This window comes from Medicago truncatula, chromosome 6, assembly GCF_003473485.1.
Source record: "Medicago truncatula cultivar Jemalong A17 chromosome 6, MtrunA17r5.0-ANR, whole genome shotgun sequence".
NCBI classification, from domain to species: Eukaryota; Viridiplantae; Streptophyta; class Magnoliopsida; order Fabales; family Fabaceae; genus Medicago; species Medicago truncatula.
In genome coordinates this window covers 25,733,415-25,756,113 of record NC_053047.1, presented here as the reverse complement: position 1 = coordinate 25,756,113, position 22,699 = coordinate 25,733,415, and the positions used below count along the sequence as shown (strand labels likewise).

The 22,699-nt window shown below is 36.6% G+C and overlaps 2 protein-coding genes across 2 annotated transcripts; both read right to left on the bottom strand.

The window, feature by feature from the left end:
- Positions 1–14,849: 14,849 nt before the first annotated feature.
- On the bottom strand, positions 14,850–16,559 carry LOC120580930 (uncharacterized). Its single transcript, XM_039835264.1, has 3 exons — positions 16,248–16,559; positions 15,989–16,090; positions 14,850–15,371 (listed from the first exon to the last, which is right to left on the bottom strand). The coding sequence occupies exons 1-3, from the start codon at positions 16,443–16,445 to the stop codon at positions 14,877–14,879; spliced, it is 795 nt and encodes a 264-aa protein (XP_039691198.1). The 5' UTR covers positions 16,446–16,559; the 3' UTR covers positions 14,850–14,876.
- Positions 16,451–19,511, bottom strand: LOC120576064 (uncharacterized). The gene is made up of 3 exons (XM_039827027.1): positions 17,100–19,511; positions 16,712–17,023; positions 16,451–16,526 (listed from the first exon to the last, which is right to left on the bottom strand). Exons 1-3 carry the CDS (start codon positions 19,412–19,414, stop codon positions 16,451–16,453), a joined length of 2,703 nt encoding a protein of 900 aa, XP_039682961.1. The 5' UTR covers positions 19,415–19,511.
- Between the last annotated feature and the right edge of the window lie 3,188 nt (positions 19,512–22,699).

Here is a 22,699-nt window from a genome sequence, read left to right as displayed (position 1 = left end):
TGGTGTTGGAATTGAGTTAGCAGAGTTGTCTTTGGATGAACCAGATTAGGAAGCTGATTTGTATCTTGTTAATATATTTGCATATTAAAAAAATGGTTATAATTATATTGTACATTTAATTGTATAATTTTTTTTATTAACGTATCCCAGCCGTATCGTATCTTGATTTTTGAAATTTTTCCGTATCGGTGCAGTATCGTATCCGTATCGTATCTCGTATCCGGGCTTCACATCAAAGTACAAATAAAATAAGAAAGAAGAATCTGAATGGAACGTATAAATAAGAAACTAAAGAAATAGAAACCCTAAAAGTTTCACAAAGTCCATCAAAGATCACCGCTAGCGGTGCTATTCACTGAGTTCGAGTTCAATTATGATTTAAAGATTGTTGTTCCCTGAGTTCGAGTTCGAGTTCAAGTTTGATTTCGTATTCACCGTGTTGTGGTCCAGGTATGTTCACTTTTAGGGTTTCTACTGTTTAATGTTTGGTTGTTTCTTTCGATGTTGATGGTTTAGTTATTGTTGTTTACTGTTGTCCTAATAAACTATTGGGTTGATTTTTGTCCTTTGTTTTCAAGTTGGTTGTTGTTTTCGATTTGTATATTTGTGGGAAAAGGGATTTTTTTGTGCTTTCTTGTTGTATTGAATACGTGTGGGGTAGAGCAGTAATGGCTTTCATTTTTGCAGAGCTCTATGTCTTATTGTTGAGAATCAAAATATGCCTTCAATTGTGTTTCCTTTTTTTCCCGAAAATCAAATTGTGTGCATGTGAACTTACCATTTTGCCCTTTGTTTTGGCAGGTATGGCTTTTACAACTGTATTTTTTGTGAAGGGCTTTTTTGCAAGTGAAAATGGAATGAAGTATGAGGGTGGTGTTACTCATGTAATGGAGGGTCTGGATGATGATAGGTGGTCTTTTTTTTTTTAGATTGAAGGTATTGTGAAGGAGTTAGACAAAGATCCTGGAAGCTTTAGAATGTGGTGGAAGCCTACAACAATTTCATTGTATGCTGGATTGATCAAGATTGGCGATGATAAAGATGCTAGCATCATTAGTAAGTATGTTGTTGAACACAATGCTAGAGTTGAGATATATGTGGAGTATATAACTGAAGTTAAGGCTACTGCAAATTATCATGTTTGTTTGGACCATGAAAAGTCTGTGAAAGATAAAAAGGGCAAGGGTGTGGCAATTCCATCATATGAATCCGGTTCTGATGCTGATTATGAAGCTGGTTGTGATTCTGTTGATAGTCAGTATTCAAGATTGGATGATAGTGAAGAGGAGAGGGTCTTGGGGTTGGATGATGGATTTGAAGAAGAGCTAGTTGAATTTGCTGGTGAAGGAACTTCTAGAGCTAGAAAGTCGGATGTGCATACTAGTAATGGTGCTGATGATGGTAATGATGTTGATGATGGTAATGATTATGAAGATAATAATTCAAATGAAAATTATTATGTGTCAGAAGAGCTTGGTAGTGCATCTGATTCTGGGGGTGATGGATGTGTTGAGGTTAGGTCAAAATATCCAAAGTTTAGAAGTGAAGATCTTACAAAAACATTCAAGTTCATTGTGGGTATGGAATTCTCTTCACTGATTGCAATTCAAAGATGTAGTTCTTGAACACAATGTTTTGAATGGGAAGCAGGTAAAGTTTAGGAAAAATGATGCAGTCAGGGTTAGAGTCATTTGCAAGTCTTTTGACATTTGTAACTATACTGAGTTTGTTAGTAGGGTGGCAGGGACTCACACTTTTAGGGTTAAGACTCTTTCACAAAAACACACATGTGGGAGAGTTTTTTATAACAAGAATGCTAAATCTGATTGGCTAGCTAAGGTTATATTTGAAGGTATGAAAAGCTCTAAACGTCTTCAAATTAATGATGTTGTCACTGAAGTCAGGACTAAGTATTCTACTGGCATAACATTTTCAACTGCATTTAAAGCGAGACAAATTGCAAGGAAGCTTGTGGAGGGTGATAGTGTCAAACACTATTCATTGTTGTGGTCATATAGTGAGGACCTACAAAGAGCATGTCCTAGAAACATATGCAAGTTGCATATTGAGAGGCCTGCCCCTACATTGAAGGACCTAATTAACAACTTAATTTCCGAAAATTAAGTTTAAATTAAGTTCGTCTCCAAAGAAGGAACCTTTGGTGACCAAAATTTATCCTACCTTTTTTGGCTTGGATTCTTGTCAAATGCCTAATATAGTTCATTCTAGTTATGTAATACTAATTTTATGATGATTATGGACATAATTAACAAGTTACTTCCCTAAAATAAAATTTAACTTAAGTTCGTCTCCAAAGGAGGAACCTTTGGTGACCAAAATTTATCCTACCTTTTTTGGCTTGGATTCTTGCCAAATGCCTAATATAGTTCATTCTAGTTATGTAATACTAATTTTATGATGATTATGGACCTAATTAACAAGTTACTTCTCTAAAATTAAGTTTAAATTAAGTTCGTCTCCAAAGGAGGAACCTTTGGTGACCAAAATTTAATCCAAACTTTTTTGGCTTGGATTCTTGCCAAATGCCTAATATAGTTCATTCTAGTTATGTAATACTAATTTTATGATGATTATGGACCTAATTAACAAGTAACTTCCCTAAAATAAAGTTTAAATTAAGTTCGTCTCCAAAGGAGGAACCTTTGGTGACCAAAATTTATCCTACCTTTTTTGGCTTGGATTCTTGCCAAATGCCTAATATAGTTCATTCTAGTTATGTAATACTAATTTTATGATGATTATGGACCTAATTAACAAGTTACTTCTCTAAAATTAAGTTTAAATTAAGTTCGTCTTCAAAGGAGGAACCTTTGGTGACTAAAATTTAATCCGAACTTTTCTTGCTTGGATTCTTGCCAAATGCCTAATATAGTTCATTCTAGTTATGTAATACTAATTTTATGATGATTATGGACCTAATTAACAAGTTACTTCCTTAAAATAAAATTTAAATTAAGTTTGTCTCCCAAGGAGGAACCTTTGGTGACCAAAATTTAATATGAACTTTTATGGCTTGAATTCTTGCCAAATGCCTAATATAATTCATTCTAGTAATGTAATACTAATTTTATGATGATTATGGACCAAATTAACAAGTTACTTCCCTAAAATAAAGTTTAAATTAAGTTCGTCTCGAAAGGAGGAACCTTTGGTGACCAAAATTTATCCTACCTTTTTTGGCTTGGATTCTTGCCAAATGCCTAATATAGTTCATTCTAGTTTTGTAATACTAATTTTATGATGATTATGGACCTAATTAACAAGTTACTTCCCTAAAATAAAGTTTAAATTAAGTTCGTCTCCCAAGGAGGAACCTTTGGTGACCAAAATTTAATCCGAACTTGTATGGCTTGAATTCTTGCCAAATGCCTAATATAGTTCAAGCCAAAAAAGTTCGGATTAAATATAGTTCATTCTAGTTAGGCATTTGGCAGAAATCCAAGCCAAAAAAAGGAGGAACTAAAATAAAGTTTAAATTAAGTTCGTCTCCAAAGGAGGAACCTTTGGTGACAAAAATTTAATCCGAACTTTTTTTGCTTGGATTCTTGCCAAATACCTAATATAGTTCATGTAACGGCCTATTTTTATTAAAGCGGTAAAACACGCGAATAATGCATTTATTCAAGAAATAGACGCTACTTCATCATACAAAATTCAAATCCATCATGCATGCATAAAAATATCTGAAGGTGAGAAAAACACGGGGGGGGGGGGGGGGGGGGGGGGGGTCGGTTGAATTGTGTTTTCTTTTTCTCAAGATAAATTCTTCTTCTGAGATCACTTCAGAAGCTATTTGAAAACGCTTCTGATGTGATGACACTTCAGAGGCAATTGACTTGCTTCTGATGTGCAGTTCAGAATAGGATAAGCAGCGGAGTAAAACAGAGTAAGAGAGAAGAAAGAAAGACACATACAATTATACTGGTTCCTTCCACAAACCGGAAGTAGTCCAGTCCCCCTTGCACTTCCAAGGAGTGTTTCACTAAGTTTAATCACAACTGATTACAACTGCTCAATACTACACCTAGTATGAGACTTCAAATTGCTCAAGCACGCAGGCAAGAGACTTCCTTTGCTCAAGCACTAAAGCAAGAGACTTCCTATGCTCAAGCACTAAAGCAAGAGACTTCTATTCAAACAGAATTACACAGAAAATTGTTTGAGTTTGAACATTTGATATACAATCAGTGGTGTTCACAATACAATGCAAATGAAAGACTCTCTAGACTTAAGAATTTCTAAGATATATCAAATGAACACAGAAATTCTGAGTGCTTTTATGTGAAACAAAATTAGCAGAGTTTGGGCGCTCTTTACTTGTTGTCTCGTATTTGATCTTCAAGTCTTCACTCCTTTATATAGAGATGTGAAAGAGTCGTTGAGATCTTTAAGCACGTCAGTAGAGTCGTTGTGAAACATTGATCAATCACCAATGATCTTTTGCCTGATTTGGATGTTGTCCTATGAAGGATCACGTTCAAATCCATTCCTATCTTGAAGGACATTTCTACAGGCAGAGCTGTTTTTCTTGTCTTGTAGCGTAGACAAAAACAGAGTAGTGGAGGTAGTGGTTGTACACTTTGTACTTTGTCAACTCTCTTTGAAGGACAAGCATCCAATGTCTTTCAAATGAACCATTGCCACCTTTCCTTTAGTCTTCCGCTTTCTTAGAAGAGGTTGAATCCAATAAACAGCTATTTGAAACTTTAGGTTGTATCTTCTGATGAACTGTAGCTTCTGGTGATACACAGCTTCTGATGAACTTTGCTTCTGATGACGTCATTACTTCAGAGGCACTTTGTCTTCAGGAGCACTTCATAACTTCAGACGTAGTTTTCTTCAGATGCTTTAAGCTTCTCTTTTTGTTGATATTCTTGCTCTTTATTTGTTCTTTCAGGATCAATTTAAGATATCAAATTTTGTCTATAGTCCTGTATACTTTGAACAAATATTAGCGTATCCAATTGGAAATTTTTAATACTTTGTTATCTTCAAAACTCTTAAGGGTTATTATTGCTAAACACATTTTGTTCCAACAATCTCCCCCTTTTTGATGATGACAAACAATAGTATTTAAAATGTTCAATTGTTGTTAATCTAATTAACACGTTGACTATTTTGGTAAGAGGTTTGTAAGCTCCCCCTAAGTCCAATAGTACTCTTAAGGTGAGGTTTGTAAGCTCCCCCTGAGTTCTATCCATGTTAATTAAATTCATCATTTAAAAACGAAATTCACTTGAAGGTTAAGAGATAAGAAGAAGGTTCTTTAAAAGTTAAATGATGGGGCTCAGTGCTTATATAAATACTATACATCTACTTTCCCTTTTGTCATCAACAAAAAGAAATTAATTAAAAAAAAATTAAACAAAAGGAAAAAGCAAGATATGAGAGAAATGCATATATTAATTAGAGCATAATAAAAGAAATTTCAGAGCACAATAAAGATAAACTGAGTTCAGAAGCAGTTAAAAACAAGAAATAGAACAAGCTATAAAATGTGTGCAATTAAGGGTTGGCTTGTTTGCTAAACATTTCCATCATTTGTTTAAGCATCTTGTTAGTTTCTTCTTGTTGTTTCTTCATTGCCTCTTGCTGAAGCTTCATCTCATTCTTGAAGTCTTCATTGCTTCTAATCAATTTTTCTTCTCTTGCTCTGGCTTCTTCAAGCTTTGCTTCAGTAATATTCCTGTATTCAAGCTTTGCTTCTCTTGCTCTGCTCTAGTAGATCCTTCTGAAGCTTCTTGACCTCTTCTATCAAAACAGCATTCTTCTGAATCAGTTCTAGGTTGGGAGATGCTGATTTGAAGTTGATTTTGCTTAAGAAAGTTAGATCCAAATCTCTGGGATGCACACCATTAAGAATGAAGTCTATGGCTTCTCTTCCTCTTAAGCTTGGAGGATTCTGCACCCAAGTTTTTAGAATCTTAACCTCTTGTAGACTGCTAAATCTTGTTCATCAGCACAATTTCTTTGAAGAGCAGACAAGATGTAGTCAACTCTCTCTTTCAGCCTATTCCATTGTTTCTCATAGTCATCTTTGTGAATTAAATCATTTCTAGCTTGAATGAGTTGATTCAATTCCTTGAAGATCTTCTCACACACATCAGTTAATAATGTAGAATCAAGAAAAATAGTAGGTGGTGAGGGTATCTTTGATGGTTTTGGAGAAATGACAAGTTCGATGGCTAAGTGAGATGATGATTGATGGCTGTTTGAGGAGGTAGGGAGATGATCAGAAACAGATTCCACGATCACATCAGAAGAAGAGTTGATAAGCTCTTCCTCAGCATCAGAGACATCTGATGAGATCATAGGTTCTGATTCAGATAAGGTTTCTGAGGTGGGTCGCTCATAAGCAATTTGTTCAGAAATAGTGTGTTCAGGAACAGATTATTCAGAGGGGTTTCGTTCAGAAGTGTGTTCAGGAACGACTTGTTCAGAGGGGTTTTGTTCAGAAGTGTGTTCAGGAACGACTTGATCAGGAACAGTTTCTTGGTTCAAGGTTGATGGTTCAGGCATTTTAGTTTTTTGGTTTGTATGTCTTTGAATGTTCATTGGTTCTGGTTGTTGTTGATGGGGGTCTTCTGAAGTAACTTCTTCTGAAGCTACCTCAGAGGCTTTCTGTGGTTCTAGAGTGGTTTCGGGTAGAACTACAGAGATTGGTTTCAAGAAAGGTGGTTGATAGGGACGGTCAGGAGGTAAATGGTCAGTCATTTTCATCCTTCTTGATGCTAGTTTGTTAATTCGTTCAAATGGTCCTGGAACCAAAGGTTCATATGTACTAGTCTTTGAGGTTGGCTTTTCGTGGATTTTGGAGGATGGTGAAAGGTTTTTATTCTTGATTTGATATACCTGGCTAAGTGTTATATCATCTAAGTCTAGCAATGATAATGATGTTGATTTTGAAGAGATAGAGGGGGATGAATCTGATTCTACATTAACAACATCAATATTGTGTTGAGAATCAGGAATACCTTTTAGACTGTCTGAGAGAGTGGCTTCTGATCCAAATTCTAATGCAGGAGATTCTGATATGCCCTCTCCTCTTGTCACAACTTCTTGTAATAGAACAGTTGCTTCCTTAATTGTTTGTTCTTGAATTTCAGTAGACAGAGCCAGAATCTCAGAAGCTTTCTCAGCACTTTGAGGATAAGTCTTAGTAAGTCTTGCACCTTTGAGATTTTCATCTCTCTCCTTTCTATACTGCTCAAGCTCCCACGTCAAGCTTTCACCAGTCGCTCCCTCCCAAACGACTCTCACGAGAGGTAACTCCTTGCCTCTCAACGTCTTCACTTTCCGATCATCAATCCTCACCGGTAAAGTCTCTACCGTAAGGTTGTCTCTAACTTGCACATCATCACTTTGGATCACATGAGATCGATCCGGAACATACTTCCATAGTTGCGACACATGGAAAACATCGTGCAAATTCGAAAGATGCGGTGGTAATCCCACTCGATACGCCACCGTTCCAACTCTTTCCGATATCTGATACGGACCAATAAATCTCGGAGTCAACTTCTTTGACTTCAAGGCACGTCCAACACCAGTCACAGGAGTGACTCTCAAAAACACGTGGTCTCCTTCTTGAAACTCAAGATCTTTCCTGCGCTTATCATGATAACTCTTTTGTCGACTCTGCGACGCTTTCATTTTCTCTTGAATCATCTTAACTTTCTCAGTAGTCTGCTAAACAATCTCTGGTCCTAAGACCACTCTTTCACCTGACTCTCTTCAAGAATCATTTTCTTCATCTCTGCATCGTCAGGAATGCAAATCCGACCTCGGAATCTCAACACGCCGTGGTCATCGACTTTAAAGTCACCGTCTCCAGTCTGATTACTAGCAACCAACAAGTCTACAAACTTGACATCAACTCTCTGTGCCTCTTTAATACTCTTCAGAAATTCACTATCAATTTTCAGCATTCCCAGTTTCACACTATGAGGTGACCATTCACAAACTAAACTCAAATCTCTGAACTGTTCAAGTAACTCAAACTCTCTAACCATCAAAGCGGACATATGCAATGTCTTCCTGCTCAAGGCATCTGCAACAACATTAGCTTTACCTGGATGATAATTCAAACCAAAGTCATAATCTTTCAGCAATTCTAGCCATCTACGCTGCCTCATATTCAATTCCTTTTGATCGAACAAATACTTCAAGCTCTTGTGATCGCTAAACACCTCAAACCTCGAACCATACAAGTAATGTCTCCATATCTTTAATACAAAGACCACAGCCGCCAACTCTAAATCATGCGTCGGGTAATTCTTCTCATGAATTTCAACTGTCTTGAAGCATAATCTACCACTTTACCATCTTGCATAAGTACACCGCCTAAACCCAACTTGGATGCATCATAATACACCACAAAAAGCTCATCGGACTTCGGCAAAATCAAAACCGGAGCAGTCGTCAAACGTTTCTTCAATTCACTGAAACTGTTCTCACAATGAACATCCCACGCAAAAGCTTTACCTTTACAAGTCAACTGTGTTAGCGGAAGTGCTAACTTGGAAAATCCTTCGATAAATCTTCTGTAGTAACCAGCTAAACCCAAGAAGCTTCTAATCTCTATAACTGACTTAGGAGTCTCCCATTACGATACCGCTTCAACTTTAGACGGGTCCACTGCAATACCATCACCAGAAATAACATGGCCAAGAAAACTTACTTCTTTCAACCAGAATTCACACTTAGACAATTTAGCATAAAGTTTCTCCTCTTTCAACACTTGCAAGACAATCTTTAGATGCTCAGCATGTTCTTCTTCAGTCTTGGAGTAAATCAAAATATCGTCGATAAACACAACTACGAACCGATCCAAAAATGCATGGAAGATGCGATTCATATACTCCATAAACACTCAAGGTGCATTGGTCACACCGAAAGGCATAACTTTATATTCATAGTGACCATAACGCGTTCTGAAAGCTGTCTTCTGCATATCTTCGTCTTTCACTTTAATCTGGTGATAACCTGACCTCAAATCAATCTTGCTGAAAACTTTTGCACCCACTAACTGATCCATCAAATCATCAATTCTCGGAAGTGGATACCTATTCTTGATAGTTACCTTGTTCAACTGACGATAGTCAATACACAATCTCATGCTACCATCTTTCTTCTTTACTAGCAAAACTAGCGCTCCCCAAGGTGAAACACTTGGTCTAACAAATTTCTTCTCGAGCAAATCTTCTAATTGTTTCTTCAACTCATCTAACTCGGAAGCAGACATACGATAAGGTGTCATCGACACCAGCTTCGTTCCAGGGACAAGATCAATAGAAAACTCGACTTCCCTCTCTGGAGGCACATCCGGAATTTCATCTGGAAAAACTTCAGGAAAGTTGAATACCACTTGTAGCTTATCAATTACCGCTTGATTCTCAATAGATAAAGAAGCCATCAAAGAATACATCAAAATACCATCGCGTTCCAGTTACTTCAGCTGCTTAGTAGATAAGAACTCTACACCACTTTCCTCTTCGACAGAAGAGAAATACACTGACTTGCTAAAACAATTGATATGAACATGGTTGTACTCTAACCAATTCATACCCATAATCACATCCATACCGCTCAAGGGTAGACAAACTAAATTCATTTCAAAATCACGACTAAACATAGATAAAGGACATCTCAAACATACGAGACAAGTAGTCACCGAACCCTTAGCTGGAGTTTCAACAACCATCTCTCCATTCATATCAGACAAATCAAGACCCAAAGCAGAAACACAATCGAAAGCAATAAAGCAATGCGTAGCACCAGTATCAATAATAGCAACTAAAGGAGTATTATTAATATAACAAGTACCTCTAATCAAACGATCCTCATTCTCTGTCTGAGTACCAGCCAGAGCAAAAACTCGACCCGTAGTAGACGTCCTCTTAGGCTGCTTGCATTGGGAACCAATATGACCCTCTTCATTGCAATTGAATCACACAATATCATTACGCTTGCAATCAGCTACTATATGACCCTTCTTGCCACACCGGACACATTTCTTTATCTCTTCTGGACAAACATTGCTCTTGTGGCCTTTCTCACCACAATTAAAACAGACAATCTCCGTAGGAGCATCCTTCTTCTTAGGCTGCCTATCATCGACCATTCTCTGTTTGCCCTTATCAGCAGGGGCACTATAGGGCTTAGGGTAACTTTGTTGGCCCTTAGTCTTCCGCTCATTCACAACCTTGTAATGAGCCTTGGTATCCTCCTAATAGATTCTACAACTATTCACCAAATCAGGAAAAACTCGGATTTGTTGATACCCAATTGCCCTCTTAATATCAGGCCGTAATCCATTCTCAAATTTGATGCATTTAGAAAACTCAGCAATCTCAGCAGCATAGTGTGGATAGAACTTTGCCAACTCCACGAACTTGGCAGCATACTCGGTCACGGACATGTTTCCTTGCTTCAGCTCAAGGAACTCGATCTCTTTCTTCCCGCGAACATCTTCCGGAAAGTATCTTCTCAGGAACTCTCTCCTGAACACAGCCCAAGTCACAGCAGCTCCATCTTGCTCAAGGTTAGGTAGCAGACTAACCCACCAGTCATCAGCTTCCTCAGCTAGCTGATGCGTACCGAATCGCACTTTCTGAACCTCAGTGCACTGCATCACACGGAAAATCCTCTCGATCTCCTTAAGCCACGTCTAGGCTCCATCAGGGTCATGTCTTCCTTTGAAGGTTGGAGGATGATTCCTCATGAAGGTCTCCAACATCCTTGTCTCAGCATTCACACTAGCATTAGGCTGATGTCCAATAGCTTGTGCTACAGTCTCTAGTGCAGCAGCAATCGCAGCATCGTTTCTTCCAGCCATTCTGATATTATACAACAAGTAGCAACAACACATAAGATAGTAATACAAATATTACTAAGACTCGACAAGACTCTTCTAACTGGCCGGACGGACCGACCTGCTCTGATACCAATTGTAACACCCTGTTTTCCCAATATAAAAATTTCTAAACATTTATCAGAGTAAACATCAAATAACGGGATATCACATTCAAACATAATCGCAGAACAGTTAAATAACAATTTAACTTTAACAAATATTTCAAACGTTGCAGCGGAAATTAATTCGAAAACCATAAATCATTTTGGCACGTAGGCCCCATCAAAATATTTCAAATGAGTTAATTCAATATCATAAAATAACATAATTGTTCACGTAAGAGAATGAAGCATGCATATCATAACACCCCATCCCGTTACATATTAGAGCAACCTAGACGACTCAGTGAGGCAAGGCCACTCACGACAGCAAACTGCACACTAATCACGATCACCTGCAAGTTACTCATACGATGAGCAACATTTCCAAGCAGAAGGGGTAAGATTTCATAACACAATAATATTAATCAATATAATTCGAAATCATAATTAACATCATAACAGTCTTAATCATCATTGCATCTTCGATAATAATTATCAAGTAATCACAGCATTCATTCAAAGATGCAACTCAGTTAATTAACAATAACAGAATAATCAGATCACATCAACAACTTAATATCAATCGATCTTCAACAACTTCTTGATCATTCAATAATAATTCAAGTAATGCAATCAATCAATAAATCACATTATAATCACTTAGCATTTCATAATAGCTTCACAGTTTTCAGTTAATATCTTAAATAGGTCTCATTAGTACCTAAATTTCATTTCCTAATCAATCCAAGCAACTCAGGTCTCAAAATCCTCAAATGCACTCAGTTCTGGAAGTGCTCGCGAGGTGAGAGCATCTGCTCGCCATGGCGAGTACAAGCCAGATTCCCAACTAAGGTTATTCCAGGTTCAATCTTGTTCTAAATCATCCTCTAATCTTTAGTAGACACCTAAAGGTACTCAACGGCATCTAAGGTTCAACTCAAAAGTCAAAAACTCAAAATTCGACATGTTCTCAGGTCATGCTCGCTATGGCGAGTAGGTTTGCTCGCTGTGGCGAGCTACGACATGTAACTCGCGAGGCGAGGGGTTTTGGCTTGCGTGGCGAGCGATGAACTTCATCACTCGTGAGGCGAGGATCATCGTTCGCCAGGGCGAGCGATGAATGTTGGCTCGGGCAGAATGCAGTTTTCTTCAAAAATTCACCTAAACTCATGGTTTTAAGCCTAGTTTCGGTTCCAGAATTCATCCTAAACATATCCTAATGTCAAGGGACAGTTTCTACATCAATCTAATCAATTTTTACTGTTTGATCATCAATTTTAGGGATTTGACCTAATTTCAAAACTTTCTAATTCAATCCTAACTTTGTCAATTAATCAACAGAATCATAGAAATTAACATTACTGAATTATTAGTCTCACCCTTACCTTAATTGATGAAAATCGCAGCTCTCCTAGGTGTTCTTGCTCTTCTCTTGGTTTTTCCTCCTTTTCTCCAAAAACAGTCGTACGTACAAAACGTTTTCTAAACCTAGGTCTTTCCTTTTTATATCTCTTCTTAATATCTTATCTTATCTCACTTTCTCCCCCAAAACTCTCTAAAATCTCAAAACAGCCCTCAACTAAATATTTTATTTTATTTTATTTTCAAATCTTATTTTATTTAACAATAAAATAAGTCTCATAATCTCATCAAATCATCAAAACACATCAAAATCATCCAAATCATCTAAATCAACAAAACTCACACATATATTATATAAATATCATATAATCGTCTAAACTCGATTAAATAATTAACTAAACGAAAGTGGGCGTTACAACCAACGCCACAAATTAGTTACATATGTACATTCAAAAAATAAGTGAAAGGAACTCTCCTCATTCATGTTACATAAAGAGCACACAGAAGGTAAAAGGCAGCCCCTAGCAGCAAGGTTTTCATCGGTGGGGAGCTTGTTCAACATAAGCCTCCAAACAAGCATAGACTTTGATGGAGGAATATCTCTTGACCAAATAATTTTTGCCCAGGGAACTTTGGTGAAATGGTGTTTCTTGAAATCATAAGCTTCTTTCAAAGTTAAAATTCCGGTTCCATTAAGTTTCCAAACGAGCTTATCCGGTTTTGTAACAGTAGGAAGAATAACTTGAGAATTAAGAAGCCTCAATGAAGGGAATTGCTGCAATAGTTCGACAGGGATATGCCAATGAGCATCGTGAAAATAGCTGCAGAGTTTAGGAGGAAAGGAGTTAGCTTGATCTACTGGAACATTCAAAATCTCAGAAAAAGGATCCCCATTCCAGTGGTCAAACCAAAAGTTAATATCTTTTCCATCACCAACAAGCCATGTTGTGCTGTCTTTAACTATGTTGTATTCATTTTTCATTCCACTCCATAGAGAAGAAAAAATGTGATGTTGAATGCAATTACTACCTCTAAGAACCCTACTTCTCAGGATGACTGCCCAATGCTCCTCTGAATGAAGCATTTCCCAACAAATCTTCATGTTTGTAGCTTGGTTCAAACAAATAAGAGATCTCAAACCAAGGCCTCCCTCATCAAGATCAACAAAAACTTTTTTCCATGCCATAGTCACTAGCTTTCTTTTATCGATATCTCCACTCCAGATAAAATTTTTAATCCATTTTTCAATGTCTCGAAGAATACTGATTGGCCAAGAGTATACAATCATTGTGTGAATCACCATACTTTGAATTACAGATTTACAAGTTGAACCCTACCCGCCATAGACAACAAAGAGGCTTTCCAAGAAGCTAACCTAATTTTGATCTTGTCAGCAATAGGTTGGAAGTAGATTCTTTTAGGTTTGCCTCTGAAAATTGGCGCGCCAAGGTAACTAAAAGGCAAAGTGCCGATTTCAAACCCTATAAGGTGCACCATATGAATCAGCCTGACATTAGACACCCCACCAGCATGAATTGAAGACTTGCTCAAGTTTATAATCTGTCCGGAACAATTGGCATACCTGGTAAACAATTCCTTTAAAGATTGTAAGCAAGAAATTTTCCCTTTGCAATAAACCATAAGATCGTCAGCATAAAAGCAATGAGAAGGGATATGATTACTTCTTGAAGCAGCTATTGTTTCCACTTTCCCATCCTCCCACTACAAGAAAACAGTGTTTTAGAGTCGGCCAGAAACCCACTCTAACAGGGAAAAAGCCGACGCTAACACTGAATTAGCGTCGGATTAGCGTCAGTGTCGGGGGCAGGCTAAAAAATTCGAAGTTACTGGATAGAGTCGGCTTATTTACATCCGAGGCTAAGCTAGAGTCGGCTTAGCCGAGTTTATAACCGACTCTTCGCTAGGCCGAGGCTATTAAATTCAAGATAAAAAAGTCAACAAAATCATTTAGAGTTAGCCACTCCGACGCTATATTTTACAATTTAGAGTCGGCTACGCTAACTCTAAAGTCAACTTTAAGTCAGTCCATCAATTCGAGTAGAGTTGGCCATCCGACTCTACAGTCAACTAAATATTAGAGTCGGTTAGTCCGACTCTAAAGTCAAATTCAAAAAGTCAAAATTAAAAAAAAGTCAAAATAAACTTTTAGAGGGGGTATACCCGACGCTAGTTTTTTTTTTTTTTTAATAACCCTGTGCAGCAAAACATTTCATTTCATACTCTCTTTTGCATAACGATGTCTGCTAAATAGTTCACTTTATATCATGTTTGCGCGTAGCGCCAATAAACCAGTTAGAACATCAAGTAAGCTACAAAAAGTAATATTGTGCTAACATAAGAAACACATTTAGTGTAACACTTAAACTATTGTTGCGATGCTGCAAAAGAACCGAAAACTACAAAATATCAAAGTTATGACCACACTAGCATGCTCATGTCATAATATATTACTAAAAAAATTAGCACGTCCAAAAAAAGTCGTTATAGTACTAAAAACTAGTCTAAAACAACCAAAGTCAAGAGTCACTATGCAATGAGTGGTCATCCAAGTTGTCATCATAATGAGGATGTGAAAGAGGCTGGGTGGCACTACATGATCCGTTACCCGAACGACGGTCGCGCTCCATAACAAATTTTTTAAATTCAGCTATTTCAATCATCATTTGCTTGTTTAGGTCTATAGCCATTTGAGATTGAGCTAATGCATCATCAGCCTTCTTTTCAGCTATAGCAGCCTTCTCCTCAGCTCTAACTCTAGCTGCCCTCTCCGCCTCCAAAGACATCTCATACATGGAACCATGATGATCTCGAGATTTTTGAGTAAATGACGTGCACCCACGCCGAAGGTTGACAGACAAGTCTGCTGTACCATAAACTCGACCACGAGTACGTCCCCCTGCAGACTCGGTCCACAACCTAAGCTTTGTTCCTCCATCAACCTCTTGCACACCATCTCCAGTTGTTTCATCAATTTGGGCTTGTACTGTACTTACTTTCTTTTTAAATGATTCCTATTCAATAGAGAAAAAATATATAATATTTCATGGTATTCATTAACCAAAAAAAACATGTCATAGGCATCATTTATAGGTTATTCACATGGTTACAACATTGTTACAAAACTAATCTAACCATCATAATTCACATGCACAATTTTTGAAAAACAGAAATCCATATTATTACAAAAATGTACAACAGTGATAATCATTCATAACTAAAACTCACATATTATGTAAACAAAACATTGATCATTATGTCAGTTAACAACGACAAGAAACGCTAGTATTTGCAAGTTATAACAATGTAGTTGAATAAATATCTAAGCATAGCATTAAGCAACCAAGTACACAAATGCAATAAAATATTAAAACTAAAAAGAGATAACATACAAAAGAATTAAAAGAAAACTCATCAACATTACTAAATTACCACAGAGCGAATCTGCATTTTAGTTCTCAAAATTGTAAAGCTCAGAAGTTAACACATTATGGTTCTCTTGAAATGTAGGATTCATAATTAGCCTACATTGTGTATAAGATATAATATGTAGGATTCAGGCAATGTATGATAGAAAGACACTAGCAGTAGCCAAATGAATGTCAAAAAATATATACAGTCAATAACTTACATAGGTCGCCTTTGATCTACTATCAACCCATTCACCGGTCTTCCTCTTGTGAGTATATAGAAATAATTCATCAGGGTCCAAATCCCTTTGAAGATTATTGGACTACAAATCATAAAAGATTGAAATAATCAGTACAGAAACAATTAATATAAACAATTCAGGAGTCAGTTTTCATTAATATGAGTGCCAATAGGTTTTATTAACATCAATAGACAACTCAGATTAAAGTCTTTAAATTCAAAGTGTCATTTTCACTTACGAGCTCAAGCGCCACATCAATATGAGCTTTGCGGCCTGAGGTGTGGACTGCTCCACCTTTTGTTGAAGCTCGATTGGCCTTATTTTGATTGGAGGATTTCAAAAAATTCGGGTTTGTTTTCCAATAGGTTTCAAGACCAGTCCAAGCATCCACACTTATCCATTTAGGCCGCCCTTTCTTCCTTGCCTTTGTAAGCATGTCTGTTAGTCGTTTAGCTCCTTTTTGTTCAAACACGCGATAGACAAAAGCTTGATCACAAGGATCCCAAGATACCTTCTCCTACAAATTCAACAAGCAAACATTCATTAAGTATTGGCTAACAATTTCTACAAGCAAACTGGTTGTGTAACATAAACTAGTTGTACATGTCCTGCAAATTTCTACAAAATACACCACTAAGTATTGGCTCACAATTTCTATGTATGAAGATCATGACTGATTTTTTATGATGCATATATACTTACTCAAGATATGGTTTAATCTCATCACAGTTAATCAAGACATGTACATGAGCAGACTTCCATTCTTCATCAGTCAGATAATGTTTTCCAGACTTTCCACCGGGTCGACCACTGTTGTGTAGGATGGATAATGTAGGATGGATAACAACACTTTCTGAACAAGAATTGTTACTTAAACTTGTGGTTGGCACCAAATTGAATGAGCTAAAATAATGAGCTAACAAATTAGCTATCTCGCGGTGTACATAATCAGTGCATATGGAACCTTCAACCCTAGCCTTATTTGTCACTGCCCGCTTTGAGACTCCCATAAATCTGCACATTCGATCAGTCCATGTTTATAATGCTATAATAAAAATGTAATCTCAATAAAATCAACCACAACAATTACCTTTCAAATGGATACATCCACCGGTAATGCACAGGACCACCTAGCATTGCTTCATAGGCAAGATGGATTGGAAGATGCTCCATTGAGTCAAAGAAACCTGGTGGAAAAAACCTTTCTAACTTGCATAGGATAATTGCAATGTTCTGATCCAGCTTAACCAAGTCGTCCATCGTCAATGTATTGGAACAAAGATCCTTGAAGAATTGACTTATCTCCGTTAATGCTTTCCAAACCAAATCTGGTAAGGAACGAAATGCAATTGGGATTAAACACTCCATGAAAACATGACCGTCGTGGCTCTTCATCCCATGCACTACACCCTTTTCGACATCGGCACACCTTGCAAGGTTTGAAGCGTAGCCATCTGGCATTCTCAATTCCTTAAGCCATTTACAAACAAGCTTGGCATCAGATTTGGTCAAAGTGTAACCTGCCTTTGGTTTACCCATCTTTCCATTAGATAAAGCCTGCATCTCCAAGTCCCCACGAAAGCAGCATTCAGCCATGTCTTTTCTCGCCTTTTCATTATCCTTTGTTTTGCCCGTAATATTCATGACAGTGTAAAATATATTATCGAAGAAATTTTTCTCTATGTGCATCACATCGAGGTTGTGCCTTAACAAGTTGTCCTTCCAATATGGAAGGTCCCAAAAAATACTCCGTTTTCTCCAATTATGATGAACTCCATACTTATAATCTTTGTTAGAATCATTCAACTCTTTCAGCTTTTTCTCCCAACCAACTTCGGTCACTTTTGGAAAGATACTTACTGCCTCCCATATCTCTTGCCCTGTGGAAATGTGAGGTGGACCTTTTTTCTCATCTTCATTTTTTGTAAAACTTCTTTTACTTTTTCTGAAAGGGTGATCAGGTGCCAAGAAACGACGATTACAACCAAACCAAGTATTCTTGCCGCCATTTTTCAAGTAGAAAGCTTTTGTGTCTCCCATGCAATGAGGGCATGCCAACCTACCTTGTGTTCCCCATCCAGATAACATACCATAGGCCGGAAAATCATTAATTGTCCACATTAAGCACGCTTTCATTATGAAGTTTTGTTTAGTGGATATGTCATAGGTCAAAATTCCGTTGGACCACAATTGCTGTAAATCATCAATCAATGGTTGCAAGTAGACGTCCAACTTTTCTTTGGGGTTGTTAGGTCCAGGTACGAGACAAGCCAAAAACAAGTATGGTTTTGTCATGCACATTTCAGGGGGAAGATTGTAAGGGGTAACTACTATCGGCCAACATGAATACGGACCAGCAGACGCTTGAATGTAAGGAGTAAATCCATCTGAACACAAACCTAACCTTACATTTCTTGGTTCCCTAGCAAATTCAGGATATACTTCATCAAAGTGTTTCCATGCTTTTCCATCAGACGGATGGCGAAGAAGGTTTGAATTGTTTTTATTTTCCTTATGCCATCTCATTTCAGATGCAGACCCGGTTGATGCATACAATCTTTGTAATCTAGGAATGATAGGGAAATAAAACATTCTCTTCGCTGGGACATCTTTGTACTTTCCCATACCAATCCTACGAGGAAAGAACCTAGGAGCAGAACAAAATTTGCACTCAGATAACTTACTATCATCCTTGTAATATAACATACAACCTTTCTTACAGCAATCGATCTTCTCAACCTTCAGCCCTAACTTAGACACCAGCTGTGTTGCTTGGTAACAATTCTCGGGAAAGCATTTTTTAACTGGGCATACATTTTTAAGCATTTGTGCAAAAAAATCTATACCTTTTTGTGGAACATGCCAGTTAGCCATAATTGACAGAAGTTTGACCGATATGGATAACTTAGACTCGGTAGCCCCCTCATAGATGGGCTTGTTGAAGGATATCAACTTGTCATAAAACTGTTTAGCATTTGTATTAGGCAACTCACCCTCGGCCAATATCTCATTTCCTATGTTAGCATTCGCATGGGGGACATCTTCGTAAAGCCTAAAAGCATCATACAACATTTGATCCATCACATCAAATTGGTCGTCATGATGCACATGGTCGTTACTACCCAAACCACCACTCTCATCAACAATGGGTTTCACTTCTCCGTGTTCAGTCCAAATCCAATATTCTGGTTGAAATCCATTCTGGTACAAGTGAAGTCTAACATTCACTGGTGTAGATATCTTGGTACACTTGCATTTTGTACACGGACACCTTATCCCTCCTTCAGATATACAAATCGGTTGTTTCAAAGCCCTCTTCACAAATTTTTGAACACCACAAACATACTTTTTTTTCAATCCGTGCCTATTAGCATTTACCCTATTGTACATCCAAGAACGATCCATTTTCTATAAGGCAAACAATTAACTTGTCAACCACAAAATAAGTTAGAAAAAAAGTACAAATCACTAAAAAAGTGATTGTCTTTGTGGGTTTTTTTTAGTCACTAAGTTATAAGAAGCTAACTTCTAAACTATTATGTCATGTTCAGTCAAAAGATGAGAATATCTGCTATTCCAGGTTCCAAAATGATAACTATTTTATCATTTTTAGGCAAAATATGAGAAGAGGACTAATTATAAAGTTTGATCACATTGAGCAGATTGCATTTTCTAAAAAATTAAAGATTTAGGAAACCAGCCAATATTAAATATAGAACAAACATGAGCAGATTGCATTTTGTAATCTGTTTTCTTTTTTAAAAAATTCTGAATTTTTAAATCCTACTAAATTCTGAATCATACGCAAACAAACTAATATTAAGTTTAGAACAAATAGAAATCAAACTAAAATTGGGGATTTAGCAAACCTGCCAATATTAAATTTAGAACAAACATGAGCAGAGTGCATTTTCTAATCTGTTTTCTTTTTTAAATGCATAATATATGTTTCATTGGATTATAAGGATATTATGAGAATGAATGAAGGTTACCTGAGTTGAAGAGATTGACGGAACACAAGATGAGAGTTGAAGAGTGCTGCAAAGCAAGATCTGAAACAACAAGAAAAAAGACATGAAGCAAACATTGGGTGCGTTTACTATAAAATTGTCTAAAAGTGCTATAACAATTGTAAAATTGCTATAGAGAAAAAACAGACTTTGAAAAGAAAATCAATCCTAATAAAATACCACCTTCCTAGAGTGACATACATCAACTGAATAGACTCTAAACATTAGGCTCTTTTATTTTTAGTGGGAAATTTATTAAAACTACACCAAACAGGAAGTGATCAGTGAGTAAAGCAAAGCAACAATACAAAGCTGGGAAAGGAAAAGGCTTGTACACAAACCCAAAACCCCAAATCTCTACCCATTCATAAGGCAAGGAAACAACTACACCAGGAAGCACACAAGTACACCCCACCTACCACTATAGCCGCAACACAAAACTAAAAACAAAAGTCCCTGATCTAAAACACCAGATCAGCATGCAGCGTACAAAAAGGCACCAAACCAGATCAGCAAGCTACACACAACAACTCACAGGACAGTTCTACCATGACGGAATCGTTGGTATTGTATATTCCATTTTGTTGGGAGTAAGATACTTATGAAGATTACCATAACTTCCAGAAATAAAATTACACTAAAACTTAAATTGTGTAAACTTCGGATTGCTAGTGAAAAAGCTACAAAGATGCCGCATATAGGCGTAACATCCACCAAATTAAAAAACACCGAAAAGCCACCGAAGGTACAGACGGTGAAACCCCAACAAAACTTCACATTCCAAAAACTTCATAATTCAGATTTATAATTTACATGAACACCTAGACAAGATATGACTATCAGAGCAAGCAGGAAAGTATTAATAATCATAAAATGCCTTGTCTTAATCTGAAGTTGTTGGAAACCATAGCAAACTCAATTCACAGTCAATGATTTCTAATACCCAGCATAATGATTTCTAATACCCAGCCATAATGAAGTGAATGAGTGTTGAGAGGAACAAATTTGAAAAGATTAATCAGTCAAATTTATGAATGGTTGATACTATTTTCACTAAAAATGCACCAAAAAATTTAAACTATCACAGAAAAGAACCAACAATAGCTAAGGAAAGGGACCTAAGTTCAAACAATGTCAGAGTATTGAAGCTAAATTAGGGATAACACAGGAACCAATATTATTAAATGTCCATTGCTTATAGTTTTTCATGATAAAACTAACATTTAATCAGGGAGTCATACACAAACTAATGCATAATATAATCTCATGAAAAAAAAAAATCACACATTGGATGCTAGAATGAAAATATAATTTTAAATGTTTAACAATTCTATCAAACTTATCCAAATATGAAAATACAATAAAACTTTTCCAAATATGAACATACTAAAGAAAGTCTATTAAACTGCTAAAAAAAAGTAAATTATATAAAAATATAATTTGTATATTGAGCAGAAAATAATAGAAGAAAAAAAGATTGAAAACTTTAAGTTATATGTAATATTTTTCTTTTAATCCAACAATCCCTACAATGTTTTGCATCTTACACAACACATTAATCAACTATGCATGACTACCAAAATTCACCAAAAAAAAAAAACAAATTATAAACTCACTCATCATCACACACTTCTCAAACAAACAAGTTCAAAACCTGCTATTAATCAAATAATTAAAACATTGAAATAAGAGAGTTGTGAGAGGTTGAATCAGTGACCCATTTGAATCTTTCTAAAGTTGAATTAGTGACTTACCAAAGAAGGGTTAAGGGTTAAAGTAGAATCAGTGACCCATTTGCATTTTCTGAAGTTGAATGAGTGAATGAGTGAAGGTTGAAGGGTTAACGAAGAAGAAGTGTGATTGACGAAGAAGAAAGGTCAACGAAGAAAGTTTAATGAGTGACCCATCTCAGTTTTTTCATCCGTTCTCCATAGAGGAGTGTGATTAATGAAGGATTTGGGTCGAATAAGTTATTTTGAGTGGTGAAAAGTGATTCCTGCAAGAACTGAATCGGTGGGTGAAGGGCACGGTGAGAAGCAGCTGAGTGGTGAAAAATGATTCTAGGAAGAGAGATGAGTGTTGAGTCTGATGAAAAGTGATAGGGTTTGTAGATGAGTGGTGGAGATTATTTTGGTAAATGATTTAATTTAATTTTTTACTGAGTAAGTGAGAAAAAAAAAAGAGGGAAAATATTTTGGTGTTTTTTTACTGAGTAAAGAGAGGGAAAAAAGTGTGGGAAAAAATTTAGGGTAAAATTTATATTGACTTGAATAAAAATAGTTTTATATAAATTTAAATTTTTTTAGCAAAAAGAATAGAGTTAGATAGGCCAACTCTAATTTTGTTATAAAAATTAATATGTGGGACCCAAGCGTGTTGCCTCGGCTAGGCCGACTCTAAAATTATTTATAATTAAAGAAAAATCATAAATTCATATAGAGTGAGTTTGGCCGACTCTACATGAACACTAGTAGCGTCGGTGTCGGGGGCCGACTCTAAAATCTGAGGCTAAAATCAAGTTTTCTTGTAGTGTCCACAAGTTTAGTGATACCTCTACTTAAGACTTCCTCTGCAATACAAAAGAGATTTTAAAATTAGAAGAAGAAAAAATATTCCAGAACTTTTATAAAATCTTTTCCAAGATTTAAAAATTTGAAAAAAAAAATTAATGTTTTACGAA